Source organism: Pseudophryne corroboree, chromosome 12 (genome assembly GCF_028390025.1).
Source record: "Pseudophryne corroboree isolate aPseCor3 chromosome 12, aPseCor3.hap2, whole genome shotgun sequence".
Taxonomy (NCBI): Eukaryota; Metazoa; Chordata; class Amphibia; order Anura; family Myobatrachidae; genus Pseudophryne; species Pseudophryne corroboree.
In genome coordinates this window covers 168634843-168645723 of record NC_086455.1, presented here as the reverse complement: position 1 = coordinate 168645723, position 10881 = coordinate 168634843, and the positions used below count along the sequence as shown (strand labels likewise).

At 52.5% G+C, this 10881-nt stretch overlaps 1 protein-coding gene across 2 annotated transcripts in view; it reads left to right on the top strand.

The window, feature by feature from the left end:
* The first annotated feature begins 4313 nt into the window (after positions 1-4313).
* CCDC85C (coiled-coil domain containing 85C) overlaps positions 4314-10881 on the top strand; it is a 148642-nt gene continuing 142074 nt past the window's right edge. Inside the window, exon 1 of one of the 2 annotated variants that reach the window (XM_063948467.1) lies at positions 4314-5319. In XM_063948467.1, coding sequence (XP_063804537.1) covers positions 4614-5319 — 706 coding nt within the window. In that variant the 5' untranslated portion in view covers positions 4314-4613. The remainder of the gene's footprint in view (positions 5320-10881) is intronic. The other variant, XM_063948466.1, reaches the window with a different exon arrangement.

Here is a 10881-nt window from a genome sequence, read left to right as displayed (position 1 = left end):
CACTTACCCTGGGGGTCATTCCGAGTTGATCGCTAGTGAAAAATGTTCGCAGCGCAGCGTTTTAAGTGCAAAATCGGCACTTCTGCGCATGCGTATGCGGCGCAATGCGCACGCGTGACGTACTTTCAAAACGGGCAATGTATTTTTACACAAGGTCTAGCGACGCTTGTCAGTCACAATGGCAGCCGCAGAGTGATTGACATGAAGTGGGCGTTCCTGGGTGTCAACTGACCGTTTTCAGGGAGTGTTCCAAAAAACGCAGGCGTGCCAGGAAAAACGCAGGCGTAGCTGGCCGAACGCAGGGTGGGTGTGTGACGTCAAATCCGGAATTGAATGGCCTGAAGTGATCGCAAGCGCTGAGTAGGTCTGGAGCTACTCTAACACTGCACAATTTCTTTTTGTAGCCGCTCTGCGATCCTTTCGTTCGCACTTTTGCTAAGCTAAGATACACTCCCAGAGGGAGGCGGCTTAGCGTCTGCATGGCTGCTAAAAACAGCTAGCGAGCGATCAACTCGGAATGACCCCCCCTGTGCGATGGATCCAGCGATGAAGGTCCCGGAATTGACGGCAGACAAACGCCCTCCAAACGCCTGGACACTCCTGCGTTCGGATCTCCACGCCCGGAAAACGGTGAGTATCCACCCCGGAATGCCTCCCCGCTGTCAATCTTCTTGCGATCGCGCTAGCGATCACTTTCTTCTTTCTTCCGGTCGTTGCTGTCGCCGGGCAACGACGCGCTTGCGCACTGCGGGCGCGCGCATGCGCATTTCCAACCCGTTTGCACTGCAGTGATGAACCGCTGCGTGCGAACGGGTCGGAATGACGCCCCTAATTGGATGTGTATGTGCACTATGAGATAGGGAATGTAGAATGCTAACTTCACTGGGGCAGGGACTGATGGGAAAGACACTAATACTGGTTAAGTATCCCATATCCAAATATTCCGAAATACGGAATATTCCGAAATACGGACTTTTTTGAGTGAGAGTGAGATAGTGAAACCTTTGTTTTTTGATGACTCAATGTACACAAACTTATTTTAAAACATAAGTTATTAAAAATATTGGCTAAAATTACCTTCAGGCTGTGTGTATAAGGTGTATATGTAACATAAATGCATTCTGTGCTTAGATTTAGGGCCCATCACCATGATATCTCATTATGGTATCTAATTATTCCAAAATACGGAAAAATCCGATATCCAAAATACCTCTGGTCCCAAGCATTTTGGAAGGGATACTCAACCTGTATTCTGTGTACAGCGCTGTGGAACATGTGTGCTCTGTATCCATGACTTGTTATATAAATAGAAACATGTGTATAACACAAACAGAACAATATAATAGTATGATAGCAAATCCACATGGAAATATTAGTGTAGTTATCATTATCATTATCATCATTATCATCACAATGGTAAAAAAAAATGAATCAAACTTACCATTGTGTGAATTGCATTTAATTGGTTTTATTTTAACACGTTAAATAAATACATCAACTGCATTATAAACATAATATATACAGTACACACAGTGCCGTTTCTAGGGGCGGGCGAGCCGTGCAACCGCACGGGGCGCCCGCCGCGGCACTTTGTTAATCCTTGTCGCCTCTCCCGAGCGCTCCTGCTCGGGGGGCGGAGTTTCGCGAAATGACGCGTTGCGTCGTGACGTCACAACGCAAACGCGTCATTCCGCAAAGCCCCACCCCCCGAGCAGGAGCGCTCGGGAGAGGCGAGAAGGAGAAGGAGAAGCAAGAAGGAGGAGGCGGCCGGCGCGAGGGACGTCAGGCGGCGGGACCGAAGAGCGGGAAGACGTAAGTATTCTCTCTCTCTCCCCCCCTCTCCCCCTTCCTTCTCCTCAGCTTGAAACCTGCCTGCCGCTCTGTGTAAAATGGGGGCACCTGCCTATGGGGATACCTGCCTGCCACACTGTGTAATATGGGGGCACCTGCCTATGGGGATACCTGCCTGCCACACTGTGTAATATGGGGGCACCTGCCTATGGGGATACCTGCCTGCCACACTGTGTAATATGGGGGCACCTGCCTATGGGGATACCTGCCTGCCACACTGTGTAATATGGGGGCACCTGCCTATGGGGACACCTGCCTGCCACACTGTGTAATATGGGGGCACCTGCCTATGGGGATACCTGCCTGCCACACTGTGTAATATGGGGGCACCTGCCTATGGGGACACCTGCCTGCCACACTGTGTAATATGGGGGCACCTGCCTGCGTACTGTGTAATATGGGGGCACCTGCCTGCGTACTGTGTAATATGGGGGCACCTGCCTGCGTACTGTGTAATATGGGGGCACCTGCCTGCGTACTGTGTAATATGGGGGCACCTGCCTGCGTACTGTGTAATATGGGGGCATCTGCCTGCGTACTGTGTAATATGGGGGCACCTACCTGCGTACTGTGTAATATGGGGGCACCTGCCTGCCGTACTGTGTAATATGGGGGCACCTGCCTGCCGTACTGTGTAATATGGGGACACCTGCCTGCCACACTGTGTAATATGGGGACACCTGCCTGCCACACTGTGTAATATGGTGGCACCTGCCTGCGTACTGTGTAATATGGGGGCACCTGCCTGCGTACTGTGTAATATGGTGGCACCTGCCTGCGTACTGTGTAATATGGGGGCACCTGCCTGCGTACTGTGTAATATGGGGGCACCTGCCTGCGTACTGTGTAATATGGGGGCACCTGCCTGCGTACTGTGTAATATGGGGGCACCTGCCTGCGTACTGTGTAATATGGGGGCACCTGCCTGCGTACTGTGTAATATGGGGGCACCTGCCTGCGTACTGTGTAAAATGGGGGCACCTGCCTGCGTACTGTGTAAAATGGGGATATCTGCCTGCCGTGCTGTGTAAAATGGGGATATCTGCCTGCCGTGCTGTGTAAAATGGGGATATCTGCCTGCCGTGCTGTGTAAAATGGGGATATCTGCCTGCCGTGCTGTGTAAAATGGGGATATCTGCCTGCCGTGCTGTGTAAAATGGGGGCACCTGCCTGCGTACTGTGTAAAATGGGGGCACCTGCCTGCGTACTGTGTAAAATGGGGATACCTGCCTGCGTACTGTGTAAAATGGGGATACCAGCCTTACGCGCTGTGTAAAATGGGGACACCTGCCTGCCGCGCTGTGTAAAATGGGGACACCTGCCTGCCGCGCTGTGTAAAATGGGGACACCTGCCTGCTGTAATGTGTAAAAAGTGGACTTTTTTATTTTTATTTTTTCCCCACTGTGGTGGGTGTGATGATATCAGATGAGGCCATGCCCACTTTAATGAGACCACGCCCATTTTAATCAGGCCACACACCCTTGTCGGGAGCGCGCGCGCCTACGGCGCGCGCATGCTTTTTCTTTTTATGGCTATATGGGGGGGCACACTTTTTTTTTTTTTTTAGAGCAATAGGGGGGGGGGGGGGGGGGCGCATTTTGAAATCTCGCACTGGGAGCCAAATTGTCTAGAAACGGCCCTGAGTACACATCCTAAACAGCACCTACTGTCCGTATATAACACGCAGTCAGCGCTGTGCATCCGTCTCACAATGTTGCAGATCTCCCTCTCACCATTCCTTGCATTGGCCCTCATTCCGAGTTGATCGCTCGCAAGGCGAATGTAGCAGAGTTACACACGCTAAGCCGCCGCCTACTGGGAGTGTATCTTAGCTTCTTAAAAGTGCGACCGATGTATTCGCAATATTGCGATTAGCACACCTCGTAGCAGTTTTAGAGTAGCTTCAGACTTACTCTGCCTGTGCGATCAGTTCAGTGCTTGTCGTTCCTGGTTGACGTCACAAACACACCCAGCGTTCGCCCAGGCACTCCCACCGTTTCTCCGGCCACTCCTGCGTTTTTTCCGGAAACGGTAGCGTTTTCAACCTCACGCCCCTAAAACGCCGTGCTTCCGCCCAGTAACACCCATTTCCTGTCAATCACATTACGATCGCCGGAGCGATGAAAAAGCCGTGAGTAAAAATACTATCTTCATAGCAAAGATACTTGGCGCAGTCGCAGTGCGAACATTGCGCATGCGTACTAAGCGGATTTTCATTGCGATGCGATGAAAAATACCGAGCGAACAACTCGGAATGAGGGCCTTTGTTACTTTGTAACAAGAGTAGAACGTTGACCTAGATAGGGTTGCGTGCCAGGGGGCTGTCAATAAAGCTGGATGGATTCGAAAAAAAACAGAAAGGAAAAAAAAAAAGAAGCGAGCAGCGCTGTAAAGCCAGCCAGGCAGGCAGAGTTGGGGAGGGGCGGGGCGAGGGGCAGGGCAGGCAGACGGACAGGGGAAGGGCAGGCAGGCGGCAACTCCCAGTCCTCAGATGAGCTGGAGGCTGTAGAGCTGCGAGATCGAGCCCGGGCTGCGCTGCTGAACCGCTGAAGCACGGAGTGGGCATTTCTCTGCACAGAGTAAATACTAAATACCCCCCCTGGAGTAAATGTGGGGAGTGGGCAGCTGTGGCCACCCGGGATCCCACCACCGATGACTGAGACCTTTGCACCTTGGATGGTCTCATTGCATCTGCTGGGATGTTAGCTCGCAGGAGAGCACTTTGATTTGGTCCCTGTCCCTCTCTATCTCATCTTCCACCATGCATGCCCAGGGAGGCTGCTCTGCTGAGGACCTCGGCCAGCTCCCTGATGAGGAGCTCCTGAGGTCCAGCAAGGAGGACCTGATCCAGAGGCTGAGGAGAGCGGAGGGCGAGAACATGAGCCTGATGTTGGAGCACGGGAACCTGATGAAGGACGTCAACCGGAGGCTGCAGGTCCACCTGCACGAGATCAGGGGCTTGAAGGAGGTCAACCAGAAACTTCAGGAGGACAACCAGGAGCTGAGGGAGCTGTGCTGCTTCCTGGACGACGACCGGCAGAAGGGCAAGAAGCTGTCCAGGGAATGGCAGAGGTTCGGCAGGCACACCGCCGGGGTGATGTGGAAGGAGGTGGGGGCTTACCAGCAGAAGCTGAAGGAGCTGGAGACCAAGCAGGAGGCTCTGCTCAGGGACAACCTGGAGCTCAAGGAGATAGTTCTGATGCTGGACGAGGAGAGGAACGGGGCCGGCTCACGGAGTTCCATCGACAGCCAGAGCAGTCTGACCAACCTGAATGGAGGCTCTGCCACCAGAGATGTAGGGGATGGGAGCAGCACCTCCAGCGCGGGCAGCGCAGGGAGCCCGGACCACCACCACCACCACCACCATCACCCCAAGCCAGCGGAGGGTAAATCTGGGACCATCAGGAGGTCTGTGGATGACCTGTCCACCCTTCCCCACCACAGGAGCATCCCTAACGGGCTGAATGGTAAGTGCTGAGCTGACTCTGTCATTAGTGTTACTCTGGTGATTGTGTCTGATGAGTTCAGGATAACATGCATTTCAGTGGGACGCAGCAGTGTGCATTTCAGTGGGACGCAGCAGTGTGCATTTCAGGGGGACTCAGCAGCAGTGTGCATTTCAGTGGGACGCAGCAGTGTGCATTTCAGGGGGACTCAGCAGCAGTGTGCATTTCAGTGGGACGCAGCAGCGTGCATTTCAGGGGGACGCAGCAGTGTGCATTTCAGGGGGACTCAGCAGCAGTGTGCATTTCAGTGGGACGCAGCAGTGTGCATTTCAGGGGGACTCAGCAGCAGTGTGCATTTCAGTGGGACGCAGCAGTGTGCATTTCAGTGGGACGCAGCAGTGTGCATTTCAGGGGGACTCAGCAGCAGTGTGCATTTCAGTGGGACGCAGCAGCGTGCATTTCAGGGGGACGCAGCAGTGTGCATTTCAGGGGGACTCAGCAGCAGTGTGCATTTCAGTGGGACGCAGCAGTGTGCATTTCAGGGGGACTCAGCAGCAGTGTGCATTTCAGTGGGACGCAGCAGTGTGCATTTCAGTGGGACGCAGCAGTGTGCATTTCAGTGGGACGCAGCAGCGTGCATTTCAGGGGGACGCAGCAGTGTGCATTTCAGGGGGACTCAGCAGCAGTGTGCATTACAGTGGGACGCAGCAGTGTGCATTTCAGGGGGACGCAGCAGTGTGCATTTCAGGGGGACTCAGCAGCAGTGTGCATTACAGTGGGACGCAGCAGTGTGCATTTCAGTGGGACGCAGCAGTGTGCATTTCAGGGGGACTCAGCAGCAGTGTGCATTTCAGTGGGACGCAGCAGTGTGCATTTCAGGGGGACGCATCAGTGTGCATTTCAGTGGGACGCAGCAGCAGCGTGCATTTCAGGGGGACGCAGCAGTGTGCATTTCAGGGGGACGCATCAGTGTGCATTTCAGTGGGACGCAGCAGCAGCGTGCATTTCAGGGGGACGCAGCAGTGTGCATTTCAGGGGGACGCAGCAGCAGCGTGCATTTCAGGGGGACGCAGCAGCGTGCATTTCAGGGGGACGCAGCAGCAGCGTGCATTTCAGGGGGACGCAGCAGCGTGCATTTCAGGGGGACGCAGCAGCGTGCATTTCAGGGGGACGCAGCAGTGTGCATTTCAGGGGGACGCAGCAGCGTGCATTTCAGGGGGACGCAGCAGTGTGCATTTCAGGGGGACGCAGCAGCGTGCATTTCAGGGGGACGCAGCAGCGTGCATTTCAGGGGGACTCAGCAGCAGTGTGCATTTCAGTGGGAAGCAGCAGTGTGCATATCCGGGGGACGCAGCATTGTGCATTTTAGTGGGACGCAGCAGTGTGCATATCCGGGGGACGCAGCATTGTGCATTTTAGTGGGACGCAGCAGTGTGCATATCCGGGGGACGCAGCATTGTGCATTTTAGTGGGACGCAGCAGTGTGCTGTCCTGTCTCCCCAGACCCACCATTAAAATAACCAATGCAATAAAAATACTTTTCTAGAAAGTGCCAGTCCCTTTGCTTAAGTAACTATCACTCTGTGCAATACACCAAAACTTCCCCCTTGTTATATTTGTAGGGTTCTAGGGAAAGTTTGAGATCACCCAGCACAAAAATCAGATGACATTTACATGTTACTATGGGTCTAAATCAGAGCTTGGCTTGTATGGCTCCCAACTCTGCAGCGATTATTTGCTTTGCCCTAGATTTGCTTTAATAAAAGATATCCAAAAAATAATGCGCATTTCAGAAAAGCAAGATAGCAAATGTAGAACATTAATCATCATTGTATATATCCATTGCACGGTATAATAATGGCGTAAGGATTTATGAGTACAGGAAAATCTATAAGTAGCAAGTGCAAAGTAAATAACCCATTTGTTAGATCCCCACCTCCTGACTACCCCCCCCCCTGCAGCCTTGTAGCCTGTGTGCCTGGGAATGTGCCCTCAGGGACTGTTACAAATGCTTACCTGCCGGGCTGCAGTTGTGGTTCTAGCAAAGCTGCTTACTGGGTTCTCTTGTAGCTGTTGCCCACTATAGGGCGAGTGCACCGCTGAATGGTCACCTATTTGCAGAGCGTTAATTTGCGCTCTGCATTGCGCAGAATTGGCGCATGAGTCGTGCACATTTCGGTTGCATTTACACCAATGACAGGCAGTATTTGGAACGTACTCACGCAGGCATAGTACATGGGGGTGAGGTGACGCAAGTGCATCCGCTACAGAGCTTGGAGGTGTTTTCTCTTAGTAAAGTGCAGGAGAAAGTGCATGCTGAGGGTGACTAGCAGCGAATCGACCTACAGCTCCTGCATACCGGCGAATGTGTGGATCTATTGCGTGCGCGCTTCTTTCGAGCAATTTACTTCCACCTCTGCATTCGGCCCTATATGGCGCAGTTATAATGCCGGCTGTTGGAATCCCAGGGTTTAGGATAGCGACGCCGAAATCCCGCCAGCCGGAATCCCGGCACACAAGGGCTATTTCCACTCGTGGGTGCCCACGACACACACAGAGTGGGGATAGATCCTGTGGCAAGCGCAGCGAGCCACCAAGACTTCAGTGGGGCGAGAGCAGCGAGTCCACAAGGGGACTCTTAGTGCTCGCCCCACTGCCGGCATTCTGGCGGACGTCCACTGATAACATCATCTGCTGTGTCCTTCCGTTCCCTTTAAAATATACTTGGTTGTGATGCTATTAATTGCTATAGAATCTTGTAATCAGTTATCCCAGCATGCACTTGTGCCTATATTACATACGGGTGTGGTATGCAAGGTCCACAGTAACTAGGTCGACCACTATTGGTTGACAGGGTCTCTAGGTCGACATGGTGTAGGTCGACAGGTCAAAAGGTCAACATGAGTTGCTTATGTTTTTTTTGGTGTTGTTTTCTCCGTACAGTGACCGTGAACCCCAATTAGTGCCCCGTGTCCCCTGGCATGGCTCACGAGCTTCGGGTAAGGTGCCTCGCTACACTACCGCTGCGCTCGGTGCAGTTTACTCTTCCAATCGTAGTCCGTGTGGATCGTTAGGTATGAAAAAGGTAAAAAAAAACACAAAAAAAATTGTGAAAAACTCATGTCGACTTTTTGACCTGTCAACATAGAGACCCTGTCGACCAGTAGTGGTCGACCTAGTTACTGTCGACCTAGAGACCAGATCCCATTACATACATAACTGTGCTGAAAGGTATTACAGCTTGGTAACTACAACAGTTTGCGTTCTGGTTTTTTGTGTGTAAAGTTTACAAAAGAAAATACTCCGGTTGCTCACGGTTACAGTCTTTGTAATTGTCTGTACGTCTCCCAGTAATCTAGAGAATAGCAGTTCAGAGACTATCTGGAATCCTTACATTATTCATATGTAAATGTTTCTCAGTTATTTGTTACTTGTATTTTTATATAGTTTACATTCCAGCCATAAAGTATTCTCATCTGTTGCATGAGACATTTCAAATTGTCCCCCCCCCCCCCCACCACCACCTTCCTTTGTGTCAAATAAAAACCTTCATAAAACAGGCCAGATCTGCTTGTCCCGTCTTGTTCTGCCTCTGTACATCTGACACTGTGAGATATACGTACACTGAATATAAGTCAGCAGCTGTAGTGGTGACATTAAACGCCGGGATGCTTGCTGGACGGATGACTGCTACGACTTAAATAACTCGTAAAATGAGTAGCGACTATCATTGGCGCAAATCTGCACAGAATCAATCGCTTCCTGGAAAAATACACTTGACCCAACTGATTCCGGCGTGTTGTCACAGAACCGCTATTGTTTTTGCTTTCATTTGCATTTTACAAATCCATTAGTAACTTTATCCGGAATTTCCTTGTTTTCCAAAGTTTTAGTTGTTACTGTTGCAGTGATCATTTAGGATAAGGAGATATTCTGGCTTCAGTGGACACAATGAAGGTGTGTAAGCCTATACTGTATGTCAGCGCTTGGAAATAGAATCTGTTACTGGTATTTGAAATGTCTTTCATACAGGCGGCAAACACAGCTTGTTCCTAGTCACTGACACAAACCTGGAAATTGCAGTGATTGCTGGTGTGACATCAGCTGCAGAGGTGTAGTATGGTACGCCGGCGGCCGGGCTCCCGGCGACCAGCATACAGGAGCCCGACCGCCGGCATACCGACAGCGTGGCGAGCGCAAATGAGCCCCTTGCGGGCTCTCTGTGCTCGCCACGCTATTTTATTCTCCCTCCAGGGGGGTCGTGGACCCCCACGAGGGAGAAAAAGTGTCGGTATGTCGGCTGTCGGGATTCCGACGCCGGTATACTGTGCGCCGGGATCCCGACAGTCGGCATACTGAAGACCACCCCAGCTGCAGGGCACTCTCACATGCTGCAGGGCTCTCTTACAGACTCTCTCACATGCTGCAGGGCTCTCTCACACGCTGCAGGGCTCTCTTACATGGGCTGCAGGGCTCTCTCACATGCTGCAGGGCTCTCACAGGCTCTCTCACATGCTGCAGGGCTCTCACAGGCTCTCTCACACGCTGCAGGGCTCTCTTACAGACTCTCTCACACGCTGCAGGGCTCTCTTACAGACTCTCTCACATGCTGCAGGGCTCTCACAGGCTCTCTCACACGCTGCAGGGCTCTCTTACAGACTCTCTCACACGCTGCAGGGCTCTCTTACAGACTCTCTCACACGCTGCAGGGCTCTCTTACAGGCTCTCTTACACACTGCAGGGCACTCTCACACACTGCAGGGCACTCTCACACGCTGCATGGCTCTCTCACATGCTGCAGGGCTCTCTTACATGCTGCAGGGCTCTCTCACATGCTGCAGGGCTCTCTTACATGCTGCAGGGCTCTCTCACATGCTGCAGGGCTCTCTCACATGCTGCAGGGCTCTCTTACATGCTGCAGGGCTCTCTCACATGCTGCAGGGCTCTCTCACATGCTGCAGGGCTCTCTTACATGCTGCAGGGCTCTCTCACATGCTGCAGGGCTCTCTCACATGCTGCAGGGCTCTCTTACATGCTGCAGGGCTCTCTCACATGCTGCAGGGGTCTCTTACATGCTGCAGGGCTCTCTTACACGCTGCAGGGCTCTCTCACATGCTGCAGGGGTCTCTTACATGCTGCAGGGGTCTCTTACATGCTGCAGGGGTCTCTTACATGCTGCAGGGGTCTCTTACACGCTGCAGGGCTCTCTTACATGCTGCAAGGCTCTCTTACATGCTGCAGGGGTCTCTTACACGCTACAAGGCTCTCTTACATGCTGCAGGGCTTTCTTACATGCTGCAGGGCTCTCTCACATGCTGCAAGGCTCTCTTACATGCTTCAGGGCTCTCTTACATGCTGCAGGGCTCTCTTACATGCTGCAGGGCTCTCTTAGATGCTGCAGGGCTCTCTTACATGCTTCAGGGCTCTCTTACATGCTGCAGGGGTCTCTTACATGCTGCAAGGCTCTCTTACATGCTGCAGGGCTCTCTTACATGCTGCAGGGCTCTCTTACATGCTGCAGGGCTCTCTCACATGCTGCAGGGCTCTCTTAGATGCTGCAAGGCTCTCTTACACGCTGCAGGG